The following is a 25,144-nucleotide window of genomic DNA, read 5'->3' on the forward strand; positions in this document are numbered from 1 at the left end:
TAGGTAGATGAAGAGAGGAGAGGCAAGGAAGGAATCACAGGAATGACTTAAGGTCTGGACTAACTGGTTGAAAAATCCTGGGATGAGAGTATAGATGTTCATAAACTTTTACAGGATAACAGCTCAATTATGTCATGATTACTGACATATCTTTATTCTTGATTTTTATTTTTGTATATAACTTTAATCCACAGAATTCAGGTAAGTACTGACTGAAAACAGGGTGTTTAAAAAAAAAACACATTATTTCTCATCATTCTGGAGGATAAAAGTCTGGAATCAAGAAACTGACAGGACTATCCACCCTCAGAAACTTATAGGGGAAAACCCTTCCCTGCCTCTTCTGGCTTCTGTTATGGCAGGGTTGGTTCTTTCTCAGGGACCTGAGGGATAATCCATGCAATACCTTTCTCCTGGCTTCTATAACAACTGAACATCCTTGCCATTCCTTGGCTTACGGATATCTCATTCCAATCTCTGCCTCTGTCTTCATGAGTTGTTCTTCTCCCTGTCTGTTTTCACATCTTCCTCCTTTGCATGCCTGTATCCAAACTTCCTCCTTCTTATAAGGACACCAGTTATATTAGATTAAGAGGCCTGCTCTACCTCCAGTAGGACTTCATCTTGACTAATTACATCTCCAATAATCTATTGGGAATCAGATCATATTCTGAAGTACTAGGAGTTAGGACTCCAATGTATCATTTGGAGGATACAATTCAACCCATAAAAGGTCTAATTATCTGTGCATGTAAAATTAGAACTTTAGCTTAACTGTATATCATTTTATTGGTGATATATATTCACTTGAAAAACTGATGAAACTATAGCCCCTTGCACCAGAGAAATGTACAACATTTTGTACAACATCAGAATGACCACAGATTTTTGAAGCCCACCCATTGAATCTCTAGGAGGTATGGGCTGAAGCAAGGAAAGCCATCACTGAAGTAGGCTCTTCCACTTTCCTCAAGTGAAACATTCCCTGGGTTATGAAGAGCTCCAAAAGAACACACAGTGCCCTTAGCCACATAATATTCAGTGAAGAATATTTGAATGAATGATCCTGAAAATACTGAGTATAACTGAATACCATTCTGGATGTCATAGCTGGGCATCATGAGTCAGAATAAACTGTCATGAAACAAAACCTTGAAACTGATGTTTTTTGTTTGTTTTAATGATGAGGCTAAAAACTTTTCTTCTTTTCCCTTGGTTCTTGACCATGGCCTAAAATGTAACTTCATCTAATTAGCACTGCCCTCTCCTACACTTTACCCAATACTGTTTTGTATCCTTTTTCTCCTGCTGCTCCCCTCCCTCATGATCCTCCCTCAGAGGAACAAAGTCTTTCCATGTAAGCCTGGCTCTTCTGTACTCACTGGTTTCCCTGCAACCTCTATAGGTGAGGTGGGGAATCACCTTGCTCCAATGCTGCTTCCAAACTTTGCTTCCTATCTTCCCATAAAAATCCTTCTTCCACTGAAGTTCATGCCATACTTCTATACATCCATCACACATCCATGTATCACTTCATCCATGTACTACAATAGCTGGCAAATAGCAAGAACTCAATAAGTACTGGTTAAACTATTGGTTCTTTGAATAAATGACTGAATAAGAGTTATTTTCTTGGTCATGCTTTCAGCATTTGTTTGAGGTTTTGGTATCTGATTCTTTAAAAGTTTTTTCTATATCTTCTTTTCAAATCTTGATTCTTGATGAAGTGTTCATGGAGAACCATAGTTTCAGAAATAGACCAGTTTATATGTGGCACAAAAATTTTACCTTCCTCAAAATCCCTGATCTTGAGTGACTTACTTCACACTTCACTCACTTCAACCATATTGACCACATCTAGAACCATTCCCTGTCCTTTTGTGTGACCACAATATTTATGCTTTCATGTCTCTTCTACCCTTTTTCCAACTCCTTGATACTTTCATTTCTTCCCAGTGGTCTCCTGACTGTGCTTCCCTTCTTATACATCCTAAAGTACTGTCTTAAAATGTACTCAACACCCTCTATCCTTCTTTTCCTCAGTTCTGCCTAATTCATTTGAAAGTAAACCCAACTTGAAACCTACATTACAATTTATTTTTTTTTTTTACCTCACTCCAACTCCTCAGCACAGCTAGAAAAACTACAACCTTGAGGTCTAGTGCCACTGCCCTTTGCTCATCACCGGAGGATCTTCACCAGCTACTTGTCCTAGTCCTTGTCAGCCATATTTACCATGCCTTCTAATCAGTCCCCTCAAAGCCCTAGCCCTACTCTACCTCATTCCCAGCAGATGGCATGGATTCCCCCATTTTTGGTCTTCTCCACATATAAACTGGTCCGTTTCTGAATCCAGCCTAGTACTTCCTTCATGTATCTGCACCAGTTTTTCATTCCTGTTCTATAGTCAGTCTTTCAATTCTCTTTTATTGCCTCTGGGCCCTTGTTTCAATTATTTTATTTTAAAAAATATTTGTCTGAAGGTTAACTATGTACTGGGCTCTGTTATAGATGTTAGTGCACAGTAGGAAAACCAAAATGGACAAAATCCTGTCTCTCACTGGGGAATAGAGGAGGGTGGGGCAGGTGTGAAGAAGAAAAAATAAACAAATAGAAAGTTAAAAACAAAAGAGGTAATTTCTGTTTTCATAGATCTCATCCATGCCACAGGAGAGGAAAACCAGGTGTGGTGGTCCCACCTACTGAGGATGAGGAGGATGATAAATTAGAGGCCAATCTGGGCAATATAGTCAGATCCTGTCTCAAAATACAAAGGGATGGGGATGTAGCTCAGTGGTAGAACACTTGTCTAGCATGTACCAGGACCTGGGTTTGATCCACAGTATCACAAAAAATTTTAAAACATTTTTTTTTTTTAAAAGAGGAAAACACTGACTCTTGAAAGAGACACTCTATGTTGAGAAGTAAACCTCTCCACCAGCACCCCCAACTCTAGTGCACTCTTTCAGTCTAAGGACAACTTCCTTGGCCCCTGAATTGCCTTCTTACTGCATCTTTGATGTCTAATTCTTCTCTTCCTTAAAGATCACCCTGTATAAACCATCTCTAAATTCTTACTTTCTTGGTCATCATTTTAGATGAACTCTAGATAGGGAAGAGGGTTGGGAGGGAAAGGGAGGGAGCAGGGACTTACCAAGGATGGTGGAATGTGATGGACATCATTATCCAAAGTAGATGTATGAAGATACGAATTGGTGTCAACATACTTTATAGACAACCACAGATATGAAAAATTGTACTGTATATGTATAATAAGAATTGTAATGCATTCTACTGTCATTTATTTAAAAAAAATAAAAATAATGCATATCTAAAACAACAACAAAAAGCTGAAGAATAGATCATGTACTTCTCAGTTGTCCAGAACCTTCTGTTCTACCACTTCATTCATTCCACTCTGGAAAATGTACCCAGTGCCACTTCAGAGCTAAATCTCGGTGGACTTTCCCTGCCTTACTTTACTTCAGTACAAGTACTTGTTGCTCTTTCTCTTCCAGTTCTCCTTAAATACTGATGCTAAAGGCAAAGTTCCACCTTTGTCCACGTTCTCTTTCTCTATGTACCCAATTTACGTAGGATGGCATGTAAGTTTTATGATCCTAATGGGATGCCTTTGGGAGTAAAGGAGGATACTTTTAATAATTATTACTCTGGGGTAGCAGATGCAAACCAAGATTACCCCAAACTAGGATATATGGTGACTCTCTTCTTAGGAGATTGATAGCATCTACTATTATAATCTTGACTGACAAATAGCTGTAATTATTTGCAAACCTCAACCAGTAGCCTTGATAATGACATCGAACATTATTTTCCAAATCTTCAGGTGATGGTTTCTCATAGGCATCTCAAACTCAGCATGGCCAAAACTCAATCATTTATATTCCTAAAATCTGTGGATCCTTGTATTTTCTCCCCAATGACCCAGCCACTGAAGCCTCTAAAACAGGGGATTGTTCTAGATTTCCCATTCTCCCTTACCTATCTCCTAACATTTCTGCATTCACTGTTTTTCCCTAAACTACTCTTATAACTTTTTATCTGACCTTATTCTAATCTGTCTTTTTCAAGTTCATTTTCCATGTTGTTGCAAGAGTGATCTAAAAGTGATCATACTTCTACTTTGAACCTTTTGATAACTCATTTTAGGCTGAAGACTTTTATCATGATTCCTCCTATTTATATCTTCAGTCTCATAATCTCACTTACTAACTCCTTTTACTCAAATAATCCCAAATAGCTTGTAAAAACACAAACACAAACACCACACTCACAAAGTGGCTTCTCACTTCCAGTCCCTTATGAATGCTCTTCCTTCAGCCTGAACACAGATCACCTTACTGGATTTGCCAGTATATATACCATTTTCTCTACTCACTCACAGCTGGCCCAGAGGAGGCACAGTGTCTCTTCATAAATTTTCATACTACATTCCCTCTCAACTGCAGTATCAGATGTGTCTATTTGAAATTGTTTAATGTCATTATTCCCTAATAGTTTGAAAAACTTCTTCAAGACAATAGTAGCCATAAATAACTAAAAAAAAAATTCACTCTATCTTTAAAAGACAACATCTATCATATGGATTTAGCCACAAAATTAAAATAAGCTTGACTAAATATTCATATGAAAAAGCAACTTCTTTTCTGCACTTTTCCACATGTGCCCATGTTTTATAAAACAATCAGTAGAAAGATTAAAAATTTATAAGGGCTTCAGCTTCCCCAAATTTGCCATGTTTTATGAAATTAAAAAAAATAGATTTTAGTTCAGGAGACAATTAAATTCAATTTACAAATATATAGGGGTGTGTGTGTGTGTGTGTGTATGTGTGTGTGTGTGTGTGTGTAATGTGTCAGAGTCATGAAGAGACTGTTAATTGTCTAAGATTACAGAAAATCAGAATACATTTCAGAAGTTGTTTGACGTGGAAAGTTCTGTGAAAATATGATCCAAGTGTTTTTTTTTTTCTGTTCTAACAGTTTTCTCATTCTTTTTGTTTTTTATTAATTACAATTTTAAAAACATACAACTTTCAAATATGCAATATCCAAAAATCAAGTATCCACCACATCTATCCAAACAGCCTCAGCTACTTTCCAGATTTCTTCTATGGTGATTTCCATGTTCTTATATGATTAGCTCCAGCTCCAAAAGAAGAAATTCTCACTTTGTCTGTTAAAACCCAAACTGTTTGACCTTTAAGGCACAGGAAAAAGCTCAATTTTTGGATAAAATGTGGTGCGCCTGTCACTTATTTAATTTAAGTAATTTTGAGGGAATTAAAAAAGTATAATCTAAAAATTTTAAAGAATATTAGTGTTACCAGAGGCATAACAAGAGCATCTGGCACAACTGGTATTCTATTAAGAAACAAAGAAAGCTATATAGCAAGTTAACAGTCATGATAAATAACAACTCCAAATGGTATATGTTCTTTTGACAAAGTGCTGCTTAATCTTAACAATAGTTTTTTACTTCCTAATTCAACAACAGTACTTTGTGCAATCTTTACTAATTTTGGCTTATAAATCTTATTTGTGAACTGTGGTTATTTTTGGAAAAAAAATAATTTGGATTACTTTGAAATTTAAAACATGCTCTGATATTTTCTTCATGACAAGGATTATCAGAGTATTGAAAGGGGGTAGGCACTGGCGTTCTGGCTATGGTAAGTTGCCTTAGGTAGATCTGAGGTGATGGGAATGCCTCTACCATTAGACACTGGGGAATGAATTTTGATAAAATTTAACTGGGAAGAAGTCAAATACTCTCTCTTTTTTTTTTTTTTTTAAATTGGTAAGGCGATGATACTATAAAAACAGCTCCAACTTTCAGACAAACATTGTTGAATACTACTACATGTCAGAAGGTGGAGCTCTACACATATCTGAAATACTGGCTTTTATATATGAATTTCACAAATGTGTGTAACAAGAAGATTAAAGCAGGAGTATCTTGAGAAAAATGGTTCTAAAAAATATTTCAATTCTGTCATGATAAAAATCATCCTCCACATCTCCAAAAACATAATGGCTACTGATAAAAGAGATGCTTACAATTTTCCATAGAATCATTGCTATATCATCTACTATAAAAATTTAGGTATATGTAAATCGAATAATAAAATTTAAAATATATTTTAAAGGCAAAAAACCACTTTTGAAAATCAGGGCCCCCAAGTCGAATACAGGCAAAGTCCTAATACTTACAAGCATCTCGAATGTAGAGTAACATGGCTATGAAGATATAGTCCACTAAACTCAGGCTGAGGCCATCTGCAAACAAGGCATCCCAGATCACCAGGAGGTCCTGCAGAGGGAACTCTCTGCCAAACAGCAGCCGCACCCACCTTCTGTAGAGAAACAAAACAAAAACTTAGAAAATGGTACTTTTGAGAGGAATTATGAAAAAGTTATCATTTTCTCATGTAATTGTGAAAAAATTTATTAACTGAATACAGTGAGCAAACATTATATGTCAAAGACACATTACAGCAAAAAAAGTTTTGAGCAAACATATATAAAATACAGTAAAATCTAAGTTTTAGGCATTTAAACTAATTTTAAAATTCTATACTAGGCTAAGATGATTAAACTTTTATTTCTCTAAATGTACAATACAAACATGTTTAAAAAGTGTAGAAATTTTTCATATTTAATAAAAACCACATATCCTCAAAAGGAAAAAAGAAAAAATGAATATGTAGTGGTTTAGTAGTTGCCTCATATGTAAAGATCTGAATTAAAAATACAATTTCCCCAAATTTCATAATCTTTACAATTTTTTGTTAACTTAACCTTTTGCAAGCATTTATATGATAACGAATTACTATAGCCAAACCTATAAAACTGCATTCTCGCATGGTATTCTTATTTAAAATATTCATTTAACATTATATGTAGGGGAAAATTAGTACTCTTGTACATATTTTTTTGGTAAAGCGTATATAGTTATTTTAAATGAAAATATAACTATACTTAAATTTTAGCTTTAGAATAGATATATATTTTTTCTAGGGAAGTTTTTCAAGTTGATTTCTATGGCCAGGTAAATGAGTATCACAGAATAGACATGAACAGTAATAGTAACTTTGTGTGTAATTGTATTACATAAATAATGACATTTTATACTTTCAGCAAATGCTAATTAATCAATTTATATCTAATGCTTACAACACAAATAGGAATAATTCAATTTGGTATACTTTTATCCATTCATACTTCAAATTTTATATAATATTGCTACACTTTTCTGAACAAGCCTTTTGCATAAATACTTCAGTGAGTATTTTGTGATTCTGGCACATAGCAAAGACTTAATTGTTCTAAGTTGCTAGTGCTATCAAGTAATGGAGAATAGAAAAAAACTGCTCATAATTTAGCTAGGAAATATTACTCCTTTGTAAAATTTGAGACCAAATATAACCATCTGTGAAGTTACAGTGAGGAAAAAGAAAATATTTAAATACTTTTCTCTGGGAGTATTATATTTAAGGAGGAATTAAAGTTGTGGGGAAAAAGTATATAACCACCCCTATATATCCCAGCTTAATTATTGAAAATTATGTCATCAACTACTTAAGTTCTATTAATTATTATCACCAAATTAATCAGAATAATTAGACTGTATTTTTTTAACTACATCAATTACTGCATTTTTCAGGGGAAAAATATGCCCAGGTGACATTTATTTTTTTTTAAATGCTTACATCTTCTGTCATTTTCATTTATCTTTAAAATTATATTCCATGTTAAAATGATGAGTGACTAACTTAAAATTTATATATTTTGTCAAATATGCTTGTGTTTATGTGCCTTAAGAAAAAATTACTTCTCCCATACTTCTAGTTCTTTTAAATTACAAATGCTAATATTTAGTATACCAAAAAGAAGAAAAATATTTCTAAGTTAAATGGGTTGTTCTTCTGAATTACAAAGAATTAACCAGAGCAAAGAATATCAGGGGAAATAGATATGGGCAAAGCAAAATAGTATGTGGATTAAACCATTTTGAGTACTCCTGAAAAGGATTTTTAACTGACACAAACATAAGTGCATTCTTAAATGACTAAAATATTTAGAATGAAGCTACTCAAAATTATTCAATTGATACAAATGAAAGAAAATTCCAATAAAAATATAACAAACGAAGGTTGGTACACAACCACAGATGAGTGTTGCTATCCTTCCCAGCCTTCCTTACAGCTCAAATGCCTGTAATTTTCCTATAGGTAATAACATTTTTGGTTTCATCACAGACAGTGCTTCAAGAGCAAAATAAACAAAGTAGCTTATTTTTTGAAAATAATTTTTATACCTATGATTTTTATAACGAAATGCCAGTTATTGCTCAAACTTCTCTTGCAATCTTCCTGCTGGTTAGAGTTGCATTAGCTTAGCTTCAAAAACGAGCCCACAGATACACGCATGCAGCAAATTCCACTGCAGTACTGTCAGGGCAACTGCAAAGGCTGGTAATTTACACTGAATACAACACTTCTGATTTTTACCTGTGTCCAACGGTTTATATGTTTAATATTTTCAAAATTACACAAAATGCAGGTCTCTAGTAATTTTGTGTGATCTGTTATGTGCTGCTTTGTAATTGCTTCACATTGCTTCAAAGTTTTAAGTTGCCACAGGACTAAATAATTCTGGGGCAAGAACTAAATCTGCAAGAGAGAGGGGGGGAGGGGGAGGGAGGAAGAAGGGGAGGGGAGGGGAAGTGGGAGAAAGAGAAGGGAGGAGAGAGGAAGAAAGAGAGAGAGGAGGAGGGATGGATGGAGGGAGGGAGGGGAGATAGCAGTAGTAAGAGAAAGGGGACAGATCTACAAAGTTCTTTGTAAAGAGCTCTATATACTTCACTAAGTGCTCTATCTGTTGTTTACCAAGGTCTTGTTAAATACATTGTAAAGCCACCTGTCAGATTACTGAGAAGCAAAGGTGTAGCTAAATTGGAAGCATAGGCATTGATCTTCCTAATGGTGGCACAAAAATAATTCAGGAAGTGGGGGAAAACCAGAAACACATTAAAAATAGTTTATTATTAGATGCCTACTATGTTATTTTATATTAGCATTTGTAATTTGTATATACTAGGATATTTTAAAGTAAAATACTCTTTCCTCTATTTTATATGCTCTTATGCCCAAACTAAGGTCAAATTCTCAAAATATTTAAGAACCACCATATAACTAGTAGAATGCTGTGGGACCAACAATGACATCAATAATTTAATCATTTAAATCTCAACTGGATTTAGTTCATATATATATTCACAGCACAAAAAATTTCCTGTGCTATTTTTGGGCTTTACTTCATTGAGATTAAAAGCCAAGGAAAATTCAGCCTATTATGGAATGAGTTACAAATAGAAATTATTTCAGGAAGCTTCTGTATTCTTAGAAAGGAAAACTTACTCTAAGAAATGAGGTCTTATAAAAAAGTCACTCCTACAATTAACATGCTTTTATTGCAGTTAAAAATATTTAGTGAGAGCTGAAGTTACACTTAAGGGTAGCATTAAACCTTTCTTTTTCCCTTAAAAATAGCTACAGTTTAATTGCTTGATACTATTAATCTTGCTTTATGTATGTTACACCTGCAGACTGCAATGCTCATATATTTTATCACTTGTGATAACACAATAATTCCTATTTTACCAGACCTACTTAGTAATTAAAATCTATACAAACTAAAAAATATTATCTGAAGTATTACAGTTACTAATAAGCCACTCAAAGACAGGGCAGTTTCTGTTTGCACATATACTGTTATTCTCTATTTTAAATTTCTGTGTAAGTAAGCTGCTATTCTCAGGAATCAGTAACTACTGATAGTGTTATTGTGTGGTGAATGACCCATAGAAACACCATGAGAAGTCCATTTTTAACCATCAGTTTATAAAAATGATCCATTTTTGTTTCAATAGCCTTGGTCCAACATGGCTGTAGTGAGTTATATAAGGAGAAAGAAATTTAAATCCTTGACCTTCATTTACCTTTTCTTTTAATGACCCTTTAGTGTCATATTGATATATCTATCTTACAAGAACAAGTAATGTAGGAAAGCTATATTTGACTTAATTCAACAAACTTCACAAGGGCATGTCAAGTAACCTGTGATCATGAAATGATAGCACTTGGTAAGCATGTTCAAACACAACAGAGCAGTGTTATATTTTTGCTCAATTAAATTAATTTTAGGTTTTGCTTTCTGTTCACTTCTTTTCAGAGCTAACGAATTTTAAATAATCAATGCCTGGTATGGAATAAACACAGAATCCAAATTCTGTTATTATCGGGGAAAAAACAAAAGCAAGTCAAAAATGTTTTGTGAGGTTAGCACCTACCACCTGGACTAAATTTAGGCTCTTCTTATGTTGGGTTTCTTTGTCTTTTCTGTTTTCAAACTAATTAATCCTGAGTATTCCTTTAAACTAACTCTGTGAGAATAGTCAAAATTAGAATTTAATATTGCATTTATTATAATTAAGGTTACAAAGGCATTCTCAACTTTAATTCTAACTTTAGAGAGCAACTTTACAAAAAGATGGAAGGACAAATAAGTAACTTAGTTCTAATTTTGCACATCTTATTCCTGGAAGGGTACTACTACATAGTACATTCCTAGAAGATGCTTGACTTGCTTTAATAAAGTTTTTATCAACTATTTCAAGTAGGTCCTTCTAAAAATATTTGGGATTTGCATGACTTGGAAAAATTTGAATCCTTTAAACCCAATCAAACTCTGCTTAAAACAAAATAGGAAGATCAGAAATGTCAAGTGATTTGTGTTTAAAGAATTCAGATATACTTTCTTAATGTTCCTGGTAATTTATGGGTTGAACCCAGCTTGGATTTGGCATTAAGGAAAGACATGTTAAACCTAATTTAACCCCCAAAGCATATGTACTTGTACTTCTAAAAGTATATTTTTGACTTTGAGGAAAATTCTCAGTTCCTTTTAGAGGGCAATACATAGCCCTGTATTAAGGAAGGTTTCTTATTCCAAAAATAAGTTCCTAATAATTATCACCCATCCCTACTGTAATTTATTCTCCTTGGCAAGTGTTTGAAGCTGTTTTGTCAGAACAAATGTAATACGCCCTTTGCAAAAATAGTTTGAATAGAAAGTACAGCCTTGTGTATCTTGTTTTTCTAGAGATACAGAAAGCTCATGAAGATGTTGGATAAAGATGACCATGATATTTTAAGGCTGTATATATAACCCTTGAATGTTTTTATACATGCACCAACCTCTTTTTAGATCTATGTCTGCTATTATAAGTACAACATTTCAAAGACTAATTTACTAGTAAATTCAAATAAAGCTAATGAATGATAACAGATATAGCTATGGGGTAATGGAGGCCTCCCAAAAGCAATGATGGGCCGTTCAGATTTTTTTTGTAACTCCCAGCATAAGATAAAAAATGAAGAAATTCAAAACAAGGTTACACAAATGATGATATATTTTAAATGTTAACATTTACCAGTCAACGATTTTAAACAAAGATTTACTATGATGGAGAGTTTATTACAGGGAATTTTGAGAAAATACACTCTATATATTAATTTAGATATTTGCATTATCATGGAAAGTTATATTCTAGTAAAAGAAATACAAGTCCTTGCATTTTGAAAGAACAGCATATCTTCATTTCTAAAGGGTTCTTGGGTTAAGTCCTCGTCTGTGAGGGGCTGATCAGTATGGCTCAGTTATCTAAACAGCCTGCAAATCAGCACTACATTGGAAAATGACCATGACTTGTCAATGCTCATCTTTACTGAGCTGGAGCTAAAGTGGCTTGTGGTAGGGTGAAGTGAACATTCTTCACTGACTTCCTCTCCTGTCTTATGCTACCTCTGATATGACCATTAGTAAGAATGGTATGAAAAACAATGAGAATTTTCATTTAACAAATATTTCCTGAGCATAGGCAAATACTGTGTTAAGCCAAGACTAGATGTTACAATGACAACTCTCAATCAGTAACATGGAAATTATCCAAAGTAAATTTTAATTCAATAATAATCCTATCAATCTGCCTTCCTACAGACACTTTTCATTTTTCTGTGCCCCCACCCCACTAAGTCCCCCAAAGAACCCAGGTATGTTCAGGGAATGCAAACTAATGGCAGCATTAGCTAAATATAATTAGGAAGGTAAAAACAATTTAAAACATTACTGAATACATTTCAAAGCCAAGTATTAATGGTTTTTGGATTATCCACCATTTGGGATTATATATGCCCTAGTTCCCATCCATTAATGCAGATAATCAAGAACTGAATGTGGGCTGGGGATACAGCTCAGTGGAAGAGTACTTGCCTAGTATGTGCAAGGTCCTGGATATAATTCCCAGCACTGCAAAAAATAAAAAGAGTTGAACATATCTGCAGGGGGCCCAAGTGACTTACAAGGGGTAAAGAGAGAGGGAATGGGGTGGCGAGGAGGGACTGAGGCAGGGAAAAAGAGGAGGGTGGTAGAGGGAAAAGAGGAGGGGGACAGAAGGTGGGATACAGGAAGGGAGGGGGGAGAAAGGGGGAGAGAGAGGAGATGGGGGGAAGGGAGAGGGGAGAGAGAGAGAGAGAGAGAGAAAGAGAGAGGGAAGGAGGGAGGGAGAAGGGGGAGAGAGAGAAAAACCAGGAAACCTGGAAGGCACCAGTAGAGATGAAGGGCAGTCAACTCCACTGCATTCATTATTTAAGGAATATAGGTTTCTTTACAAATTTAGAAGTCCAACACAAACATCACAAATTACTTCTCCCTGTAAGTGGGAGTTAAATGGAAACAAAAGTGTTAAAGAGGAGTTGGAGGCTCCACTTTATCCCTAGCTGATAGTTGAAGTTTAGTGTCCAAACAATTTTATAATCAACTATGTGTGTGTGTCTATTATTTTTTTAAAGGACAAATATACACTAACCAAGGAGAATTCTTTCTTATGCATGGAATATTACAACTCCGTGTTTTAAAACAATCACAATATCTGATGACAGTGCCAAATATCATGCATTTATAAGACTTTTGATTTCTAAAAGTACTACTTTATTTGATCAAATAAGCTTCAATTCTTTAAAAGCAGAATTACTGCAAGTGGTCTGTGGAAGATATGCATCTGAGGAAAAAACTCCTGCTCATTTCAGAGATACAGAGATGATTTTTTGATCACCTACCTCCCCACCCTATTTCATAGTTACTGGGTCAAACAAGGAGGGCAGGGATAGGTTTACAGGATTGACAGAGGAACATGGCATAGCATGAGTCACTCTCATTTAAAAGCTGACTACTTGTTACAGTATGATACTGTAACTCCTGAACATTGTAAAAGACCTACTGTTTTCCTGACTCTTTTACACTTGTCTTTAATTTTCTTTAATTCCCAAAGGTATCTAGTTCAGATATGTATAAGGAAAAGCATGCTTCACATTAATGTGGAGGGTCACAGGATTCAGAATTTACAGTGTTTACTACTGCTAGGTCGTCCATGGTAACGATTATTTCTGAGTGAAGAAATGGAGTTTTCTGAAGGAATTATTTTGACAAATCATACTTTGCTATTTCATAAGTGCCACAGCTACAATACAGTAGTAATTACAGCTACAGGACCCTACAAGATTTAGAGTGCTTTCTTTCAGGGAAACTCATTAAGGAAACTATAAAGGACCTTAAACTTACAAAGAAAAATTAATTGCTACTTTTGGTCAGCTGATTTTAGAAAGATTTATGAGGTCTAGTATTGGATATCAGACTAACGGAGAGAACAGGAAAATTCAGTGAAGTTTAGTTTACTAAAGGCATCATAATATACATGTTCATAAATTAACCTGCTTATAAGTCAGTGCAAATATGAAGCAACAAAAACATAAAAGACATTAAATTTATTTTCATCAACACATTTTTTTTCCATATTAGCTACCAGTTACTATGGCTAAGTCCTGGAGTCAAAGTGCTTTAAATCCAGGACCCAAGCTCTTAAGCATTGCTCTCTGAGGCTTAACTATTTCATTCCCTGTGAATTAAAATGAAAACTAGGTGAGGTTACTTCTAGTTTAGAGTACTTGCTTATTGGCAAATGTAAAAAATGAATTTTAAAGTATAACAAGACATACAATATGAAGCAATTTTCCTTCTTATCCCTTCCCTGACAACAAACCAACTTTCCCAAGAGCAGTCAACACGCTTTCATAATGGAGCCATTTTAATGCATATATGCAAAACATAAATGGGCGTATATCTTGCCAAGCATTTTTATATTTAACAATATGATTGTTAAAATTGATATTATTCCAAATCAGCATATATAGAAATACTTTGTTTTTAAAGGTTACACAGTATTCCGCGAGTATTCAGGTCATTATTTAGCAGTTCTTTAATTTTGGAAACATTTAGATTATTTCCTTCTTTATTACACAATTATCTTGTACAAGTCTTTGTTCTTGTAAGATCTTGGGAAGATACAAAACTGCTTATTTCATGTCACTTCAACACTTTAGTTTGATGTAGGATTTTTTTTTTTTCAAAAATAGTATTGAATAATCTCATGAACACAAAAAAAGGAGGGTTAGGAACATATAAAACAGTGATTTTCAAAATATGGTCTCTAGACATCAGCATAATCTGGAAATCTGTTCAAAATGCATATTCTTGAACCTCACTTATCCACTTATCCTGTATCTACTAAGAAAGAAATTCTGGGCAGGGCCCAACAAACAGCATTTCAACAAGCCCTCTAGGTGATTCTGATATAAGCTCAAGTTTCAGAACCACTACTTTCAAGAGGATATAAAAAGATACAATCTTGGGCCTGAAAGCTACCATGGACCAAGGAAGTTTCAGTGACTCCTAATGCCTTCAGGCTCTTTTCAGCTACAGGGAGGTCCCTTTTTGCAGAAAGAAATTTTAATGTAATGTTAAATTTACTGTATTTTCTTTATGGTTTATGAGTTTATGAAGTCCCCACCTAAAAATAAGATAACTGGTTTTGTGTATATCATTGATACTTGTGGAATTCATTTTGGTAAAAAAAAAAAAAAAAAAAAAAAAACCAGAGATAGTTTCATGATTTACTAAATACTGTAATACTACAAAAAAAATTACTGAAGCTTATATTTCTTTTGTAGCTGTTTTAAAAATAAATATTTTGTGGACATTAATTCTATTCTGCTTATTGTGCAAAGAGTTAATCAGCTATGTCTAGCTTAGTAATGTGAATAAATTAAGTACTCTATTTTATAGCGAGTCTCCCTGGTTTACCATGAATTAGAAGATGTATAAGTCACTTACTAGTATTTCATTTCTGTGTAATTCTCCTTATATTTCCTTTAGCTATTAAACAATAAGCTCTGCTGTTATTGAGAGCATGTGTATGCAATAATTAATGATTAAAGAAAGATCTTTACTGTGAATTGTAAACTTTTTCGACCATAAAATTTTCTCATTTCTCTCATTCAATACTATTTGCTTTAAATTCACTTTGTTTATATGAATATCATTACACATGTCTTCATTTCTGCTGGCTTTTTCTGATAGGCCTGTGCAAAGATTTTTTTTTATCTTCAACTTTTTTCAATTTTCTTTGCTTAAGGGATGATTTTTCACAATAGAATACAGTTGGTTTAATTTTATTTTAAAACAACAACAACAAAACAAATCTGACTTGTCTGGGTCATGATGAAATAACTGATACTGTATATGTTATCACTATAAAAAAAAAACTGAACACAAAATGTGAAACATTCAGACATTAGAAGATAAGCAGCACAGAACTGTTATCACTGACACGAGGAGGAAAGAGCAAAAACTCAACTGAGTAACCTATGATAAGTGGCTTTCTACCTGTAAGCACTTTTGAGACTACAGAGCAGGAAAGAGAGGCCAGAATACAAGGAAGGCACTGGCCTTGCTGAGATGAGAAGACAGAGATCAGAAGCCAAGGGAAGTCTGAAGGACATATTACCTTTAAAGAGTAAACCCTACAGAGAACAGTTTCAGAAATCTGTGTAGGGTATCTCCTAAGTGCTAGCTGAATACTGCTGTGCACATGAAGGGTAAGCCTCTAGGAGGCAAAGCTAAGAAAAACTATCAGAAAAAGAATTATTATTACTATGAATGGGAAAAAATTGCAAAATTTTACAATGCTGAGAAACATTTATGTTTTGACCAATCAGATTCAGGAGAGGATGGTATACATGGAGATTTCAAAAGAAACCTCCAAAGCATCATGCCTTAGTACTTAATAGTAAGGCTAAATCGGCCCTTGGATAGAAGCTACATTAAAACTATATCCTTAAAAAGTCTGAAAAACAAATACTAAAAAGATCAAGAGGAAAGATATTTTCAAGACTACTTGAATTTGTGTTTACCTAGATAGAAATCCTAATTAACCCCCAATAAATATGCTTTACTTTATCCTTAAAAAACAACAAAAAAGTTTCAACGATCCCAAAGTAATTTAATAAACAGACTGTCCAAAGTTAAATCAATATTCCTTTAAAGGAAGACTAGAGAATTAAGAAATCCAATAGTTATAACATCAAATGTGCAGCATTCAATAATAAAAAAATAACAAAATACGTGAAGAAATAGAAAGTTGACTATCAATTAAACATTTTAGAAATGAGTGATAACCTTATTTTCCATATTCTTTCTGAAAATATGAGATGCAGAAAATCATATAATGAAGCCAGAATTATCAAGATCTCAAAACCTAACAAAGAAGCTATGAGAAAACTGCAGACCAAAATTCACCATGAAATTAAGCACAAAAATCCGTAAAAAAATAATAGGAGATTATCTACAACCAATTATGTATAATAAGAAAGGAAGGAAGGAAGGAAGAAAGGAGAGAATCAAATAACCGTCTACAAAATCCCAAACAATCTAAAAAACTATTTAAAATTAATCACTGACTTTAGAAAAGATAGAAGATGAAAGGTCAACATACAAAAGTCAATTATATTTTATACCAAAATAAATGAGTAGAAATTGAAATAAAAAATACCTCAAACTTGCAATCCTCTTGCCTCAGCCTCCCGAGCCACTGGGATTACAGGTGTGTGCGACTACACTCAGCAAAAAATAGCATCTTATGGTAGCATCAAAAAACAAATAAGCCATAAAATACTTAAGGATGAATAGAAGAAACAAATATTTTTACGCTGAAAACATCAAAAATGATGAACAGACTCAAATAAATTAAAAGATATACCATTTTAAATTGCCTAGAAAAATACTGTAAATATGCCTATTATTAAAAAATAAACTTAATGGCTTTGATGCAGTCTTAATCGAAATCACAGCAACATTTTTGGCAAAAGCAATAGGTCGATTCTAAAATATCAATGGAAAAGTAAAGGACTTAGGAAACCTAAACAATTTCACAAACACAAAAAAAAGCTGTAGCATTCGTACTACTGATATGCAGAAATACTATGAAGTTAAGGGAATCCATTATATAGATCAAGGAAACAGAATAGAGTTTGAAATAGACCAACATATAAATGACCAACTGATTCTTGCTAATGATGTCAAGGTAATCCAGTCATGAAAGGATGATCTTTTTTCACAAATGATGTTGGAATAAATGTATATTTACTACAGAATGATTAACCTTGTACCTACATTTCACACTATATACAAAACTTTACTTAAAATTAATAATAGGCCTAAAGGCAATAATTATAAAATGTCTGAAAATAAGTAGAGAATCTTGTGATATTGATATATACAAAGGTTTCTTAAGACACAGAAAATTCTAGTAAAAAAACTGGTAAGTCAGACTTTATCAAAGCTAAAAATTTCTCTTTGAATGACACTGTTAAGCAAATGAAAACACAAGCAACACATCAAGAGAAAATATTTACCAAAAAAACATGAAAGAGGACTTATTTCTTAAATATACCCAGAACTCTCATAACTCAATCATAATAAACAAATACCCCAATTTAAACAAATGGACAAGATGTGTGAACAGACCCATCACCAAAAAAGAGGTATGAACAGCGAATAACATATGAAAAGATGCTGAATTATGATTAATTATTAGAGAAATACAAATTAAAACCACAATGAGATATTATTATATAATTCACTGGAATGGCTTCCCCCTCACCTGTGGTGAGGCAAGTCTTGCTAGGTTGCTCAGGCTGGCCTCAACCTCTTGGGCTGCAATGATCCTCTTACCTTAACCTTCCCAGTAGCTGGGACTATGGGTGGGCTCAACCATGCCTGGCTTAAAAATGGCTTCTAAAAATGACAGAACAGAGTGGTGACAAGGCTATAAAGTAACTGAACCTCTCATACACTTTTGATGATAATATAAAACAGTATTAACCATTTTGGAAAGGAGTCTGAAAACCCTTTAATTGTTTCTCACAAAGTTAAAAAATATATTTACCAAACAGTCCAGCAATCTGTCTCCTTGGAATTAATCCAGAAGAAATTTGTTTACAAAAACACCTGCATGTGAGGATTTGTTTTTATTCATAACTATCCATAACTAGAAAAACCTGAATGTCTTTCAAGTGGCAGGGAGATTTAAAAAAAAAATGGTTTATCCAAGTGTTGGAGTACTACACAGCAATAAAAAGTAATGAGCTACCAATATGATGAAGCTTGAATGCATTATGCTAAGTGAAAGAAATCAGACTTAAAAAACTACAAACCACACTGCTCTATTTATATGATACTCTGGAAAAGGCAAAGCTATAGACACCAATTGAATAGATGAGTGATAGCCAGGGGGAAATTTTTAACATGAAGGAACACTTCTATGTATTGGCTGTGATACAAATGGATGTATATGTCAAACTGTAATAAAATCTGACTAACAAAACATAATCTATGAAGTCTGTCACAAAAACTTAAACCATCACAAATAAACATGGTAAATAATTTTTTAAAAAACTAAATTAATATTAAAGCCAAGTGAGTGAAAATGATGGAATGAATAAATTCTCAGTGACTGTACTTATCTCCTAGAGCATTAGGAATGCAGCATGTAAGGAAAAATCAGAAAGACTCAATAATCTTCTAGAAAGAGATACCATTCACAAAGAATACCATATAGAGCCCAGGGGAAAAAAACTGTTTGTATTTTCAAAATATTTCTAATAAGAGAAAAGCTGAAATAACCCAATGTGCATGCCATTGTTTATTTCCCACAGTCCTCTAATGTTTATTTCAGTCATCTGATAAAATTTTATGACTTCCTTCAGTTGGAGATGCAGTGTGAAATGTGCCTGCTCTATATTCTCTGGAACCTGAACCTCTGTACTTGTTTGAAGGAGTCATCTCAAACCCAAAATGTCCAGTGCCTACCTCTTGCTGTTTTCACTCTTTTCCTACTTAGGAAGGAGTAACTCAACACTCCAGTTGCTCCAAAAACCTTAGGATCTGCCTGTTTTCTCATTCTTTCATACCTCATATTTAGTCCATCAGCAATCCTGTGAGATTTGCCTTCAGAACATATTTGCAATTTACCACTTTTTACCAATTTTATAGATAACATCATGTTATTTTCATTAACCAATTAACTTTTAAAATTAAATTTTCATTTTATTAAAGAATATCTGAAGATCTAAAATATATAAATAATGAGATTATGGTAGTTATCAAAATAGACAAACATTTCTGTGCTCATGAAGCCTGATGCTAATAGAAATTTACAACTGAGAAACAATTATGATTGAACTAGCTTCTTCACTGATTTCCATGCTTCTACCCTTGTATTCCTGTAGCCCATTCTCATCACTGATTCCAGAGTAGTCCTTTCAAAGAGTCATTTCAGAACCAGTCTATGTCCTTACAATGAACGGATTTCAAGATCGGATTATACTTTTTGACCTCATTTCTCACTGCTGTCCTGCTTGCTTTGCTTTAGCCCCACTGGGTTTCAGAATGTCAACTGTACTCCTACTTTAAGTTTTTTGTACTTGCGGTGCCATTTGTTTGGAGGCCTTTTCCTCAGAAATGTATATTTACATCTCACAGCTACTTTAGGTATTTACTCAATCATTACCATCTTGGTAAGACCTTCTCTGACAACTGAATTAAAAAATTAGAACTCTTGGGTCCCGTGTACTCCTTAGATCCATCTAATTTTCTCCATAATATTTAATCTATGCTTCTATGTCTATCTCCTCCATTGTAACAGAAACTTCATAAGGCGAGGGGTTTTCTTTATGTTGTTGTTTTTCCATTACTGCAAAGTCAGTGCCTACAACAGTGTCTGGCATATAATGTATGCTCAACACATCTTTATTGAATGAATCTTTTTAGCTGTCATTATAAAATCCAGGGGAAAAACCATGGTATGTTACAGTTGGATGCAACTTATTAATCCTCTAGTCTTGTCTTTGTAGCACCCTCTAGAGATAATCTGGGTGAGATAATTTATTTATTCTTTTTCCAATTATTGACAAGATTTATTTTCCATTTCCATGGTCTCTAGTCAGTGTGTTCTGCTCTCTTCCTACTGATTTAACCTGCTACAGATTGTTCATTTGGGATCACCTGGCCAATCAGTGGCAAATGGGCAAATGAGAAATTGTGAGATAAATTATTTATCAGGTCATCAGTAAGACAGTGGCAGAACCTGGGCTTATTTTTAATTTCCTGACTTGGAATACAGTACAACCTTTTTTTTTTTTAATTAAATGATTTTTGAATTTTATTTATTTCTTTATTTTAAATATACAATAACAGTGGAATGCATTACAATCACCTTTCTTTATGATACACTGCTCCTCAAAATTTTTCAGGGCTGAGATGTTAACTTGCATTAATTTTGAAAATATTAGCTATTTCCTATGGCATGAGAAAAGATCTTTGAAAATTTTTAAGTGGAGATCCAGAATAAGAAAGATACACTAATAAAGTTCTCCAATTCAAAAATCTTCAAATACCACATGTAATTCATAAAATTCTCTGGATTTATATATGTGATTCCACAAATACTGATATTATGTCCATCAGCCATTGGTACAAAAAATTGGAATGAAATGTTTATTATCATTAAATTCAAGTTAACAGCAATTTCACCAAAGAAATTTTTAGTGCCTAACACTGAGGAAAGGGGAAATCAGCATCTGGAGGCAGGTACTAAAGAAATGCTTCCCAATAGACTTGCCACACGGGAATGGAAAAAACTTCCTCAATACCACCCCATGTCACTGATAGGTATCTTTTCTGTGGAGCCAGGGGGATGGCACAGGCTTCTGCTGCTAGAATTAAAGTATACTAATTATGAGAGATACCTCACATAGGTCCTTTATAACATCTGTAGGGATAACTTGATGATTATTTAAAAATCATTGTTCTAAGTCTTTGCTAAGCCATCCATCAGCATTAGATAGGCTTATATTAAAAAGTGCACTTTTTTTTCAGTACTATTCTGGGCATAAAGAAGGAAGAGGCACTATGCAGTTCCAATGATGAGGGACAAATTAAAAAGCTATTTGTTAACAAGATGAGTAACAAAATTGAAAATTGCTAAATAAGTGATTCTCAGTTAATTTTATGGGCATTTGGGTGCTAAGTTTCATTTTTCATCAATAACCATTTGTTGAGTGTGGAAACATAAACGAGCAACAAAGAAGACCCTTGACCTCATGGAACATTTTACACACTCATCATCAACATCATCATCCAAGTGATTGTAAATTCAATTTTTAGGGGATGAACCACAACGTTTATCTTAGATTTAATCTATGATGAGAACAAGTACTTTGGATTCTACCACTCTTCATTTTCCTACCTTCCCAATTCCCAATCTTTGATAAAACACAACATTTATTTCCCTTATTCTTAGTCATGGGAACAGACATGTATCATTTTAGGAGAAACTTAGAAAACCAGAAGGATATTTCAAATACAAATTACTTCTCCTCAAATTCAGTAAGACCTTTCACTTGTGAAGCAATGCAGTGGCACTGGGAACAGGGCTATGAACAATGTGTGGTAGCCCCACAGTTCTCCACAGCTTGACTTCAGCCACTCTCCTAACAGCTATTCCTTCAGATTTTATTACAAGCTCTGATCCCTTCACCTCAACTTCCTCTTCATCTACCAGGTCTTCTTTCTGTCCCAATTTTCTCCTGTGTCTAGTTCAGAGACTATTATCCATTATGTGAAAGACTCGATTATCTTAACTCACTGTCCATCTGTGTGACAAAACTCCAAACCTAGCACCTATATGTTGATAGCTAGTGGTTGCTCAGGTTAATCACCCTAGCACAAGTATAAATTAAGTTACTCCTCCACATCTCGACTGGTACCCTCGACTCTACTTAGCATTCTCTTCAGCTGTCTTAGTCTGCTCATTATTAGTTTCTTCATAGTGTCTATTTCAGATTTTCTTTGGTATCTTCAGACCTCTCAATCTGCCATTTCCCACCCTCATTCTCAACAATGTCTACTCAGCAGTCTTCAGACAGTACTCTCCTATCTGATAAATCTCCTCTGACAACAAATATTTCTTCTATAATTTTCAGACTCATATACATAGTTGTCCAATCACTGGAATTCATCATGTAGATGCCCCCAAAGCACCTGGCATGACACTCAACATTTTCAATGGTGCACTACTCTCCCATCCAACCTGCTCCTGTTGTATTCTCCTCCATTGGCCAAGCAAAAATCTGAATACTATACACTCTTCTATCTCAACTGACTTCCTCCTTTCCTCAGTCAAAAATTAGCAGTCTTGCAGTCTTAAGTTTTCTGACTAATACTACTTCTCTGCATCTAAGCCAAGCCATAGTCAACTTGCCCATTTGACTGCACTGACTTTCTGACTCTGACCATCAAAGAGATATGAAATAAATGTGGTTAGAATAAGTGGGGCTGAGACTGGGAGGTGACAAACTGAGAATACTGCTTTTAAAGAAGTTGGAGGAAGTGAACACTGTGCTGCTTTTCTACATTTCTTGTAAGAGTTTCACCCTACAGAGCAGTAAAAAACAGAAAATAGCTAGTGAGGGGGTGTGGTCAGGTTAGGGTATTGTAATGTTTGTTTCTTATTCCTTCAGAGGAGAGAGATTACGGTGCGTTTATATGCTACCAATAGTTCAATCAGGTGCAGATGGTGTCATCAGCATTTAAGCAGCTGTGCAAGTTATGAAAAACAACAGCCAAGAACAAACAAAGAGGAAAGAAGTCCAAGAATATATTTCCTATAACCAGTTTTAAAAAAAATACTTTAAGGATAAAGCCAAAACAAAACCAGCTATCACTAACCTTAAAGTAAACATTGTTAAATGATAAATAAGTCAGTACAGTGAATCAAGTTTTTTAGAAATACTAAAGGAACTTGCACCCTTCTTAAAAGAGCCTCTCCTTGGATCTCTGAAAAAACAGCTAATCTCTCAGCAGCACCATGAAAATGAACCAGTTAATGTTGATGAAGTTACAAGCTTAATGGTGCAACTGTAACACAGTCACGATTTATCAAATTCCCCCCAAAGACCAATAAATTAAATGTTTTATATAATTAAAAAATAAAAAGAGTAGAGAGGGGGAAATTAGTGACGTAGGGAGAAATGGATATAACTGTAAGAATAAATTTTTTGAGGATGAAAGGACAGGATGCAACATCTAAGTAGAAAATTAAAGGTCAGTGTTGGAGAGGAGCAGGAAGAGATGCAAGAAGTTGTTAAGATCTGCTTTGGGGAACACCAGAGAAGTTCTATTATATGTTCTTAGTGAAACAAATGGCAAGAGAATCATGAGGGGGGAGTTGTTTGGAGAGATGTTTTAGGTATTTAAGAAGTGTAAAATATAGTAAGATGGCTAGAAAATGCTGATGTCCACTTGATGCTACAAAAAGCAAGTTCCATAACCGCAGTTATTTTTTTCTTTCATCACTTCCAAGCATAAGTAGGGTTTGGGTTTTACTAGGAAAAAAAAAAAACAGAAAGAGAAGGGGCCAAGTCACCAAATATTAATGCAAGGGAATGATTAAAATGAAGGAGCAGGGACAATCTGGGGGAATTCAGGACATTAGTGGAATTAATGACACTAAATAAAAAGAGCAGTGGAGTAAATGAGATGAACTAAGACTGGGGTTAGACATAATATAATAAAAGGAGAGAGGTGGCTTGACAAGTCAAAGAAATAGCATGGCTTACATTGGAGGTTTCTGAGGTAGTTTATTTCCTGGGAATACAAAGATTCCAAAGGACCATGACAGTGAGGCTTTGTGAGGAGGTCAAGGAGCAGCTGAGAGCAGAGACAGATGCTATTTATTCTAGAAGAAATACTGATTTTAGGAGCAACCTGAAGGTTAAAAGGGATGTTTTCTACTTATCATCTAAATTTACTTCAGAAACTCAAATCGATATTAATAATTAGAGTATACATTGAACTGTAATGATTCACAAGAGAACAATTATTAATTGAAGACACTTGATGTGGATACTTTATATAAGTTCTTTCATACTTATATCAATCTTGGGGGATAAGTATGCCCCTATTTTACAGATGAAGCAGTTGCAGCTCAGAACCTTGCCCAAGATTGCAGAGGTATAAAAAATGGCAGTCAGGAATAAAACCTTGTTAGAACTACATATCCATAAAATTGAAGAGTCTTTCTATTTCTTTGAAGAAAGCCTATCTCGTCTTAAATATAACCTTACAGACAAGAGAAAATATACCTTTCTCAGCAATGTGGGATCTGGTCTTTCACTTGAAGACCTAGTAGATTTTAGTTGGGGGTGTATCACAGTAATAGAGTACCTGTTAGCATGTATGAAGATCGGGGTTCAATCCTAAATTCTGCTAAAGGGGGAAAAAGACTTAGCTAAATCCAGATACTGAGATATAAGTCAGTCAGCTTTTGATATATTCTCTGGACAAATGGTTTTGTGTCTCCACAGAACTGGATCAAAAGGATTTAGAATAAAGCAATTGGAGCTGAGAATGTTTTTTCCCTTCTAAAGAGATCTGCCTTTGCATATTTCAAAATAAACACTACATTCAATTGAGGGGGGAGAATCTATAGATAATGCAATGATAAGTCAGTAATTTAGAAATAATGCTAAAATATGTATAAAATTAATTTATGTATTTGTATAAAATATGTATAAATCAATTTATAAAATTTAGTCAAAATGACAGAG

The 25,144-nt window shown here is 34.2% G+C and overlaps 1 protein-coding gene across 8 annotated transcripts in view; it reads right to left on the reverse strand.

Annotated features, from left to right (window-relative positions):
* Tbc1d5 (TBC1 domain family member 5) overlaps window positions 1-25,144 on the reverse strand; it is a 524,655-nt gene that overhangs the window by 135,726 nt on the left and 363,785 nt on the right. For all 8 annotated transcript variants that reach the window (XM_076842587.1, XM_076842568.1, XM_076842553.1 and 5 more), the window contains one exon: window positions 6,234-6,376. In XM_076842587.1, the coding sequence (XP_076698702.1) occupies window positions 6,234-6,376 (143 nt within the window). The remainder of the gene's footprint in view (window positions 1-6,233; window positions 6,377-25,144) is intronic.

The sequence above is a fragment of the Callospermophilus lateralis genome, chromosome 1, assembly GCF_048772815.1.
Source record: "Callospermophilus lateralis isolate mCalLat2 chromosome 1, mCalLat2.hap1, whole genome shotgun sequence".
Taxonomy (NCBI): Eukaryota; Metazoa; Chordata; class Mammalia; order Rodentia; family Sciuridae; genus Callospermophilus; species Callospermophilus lateralis.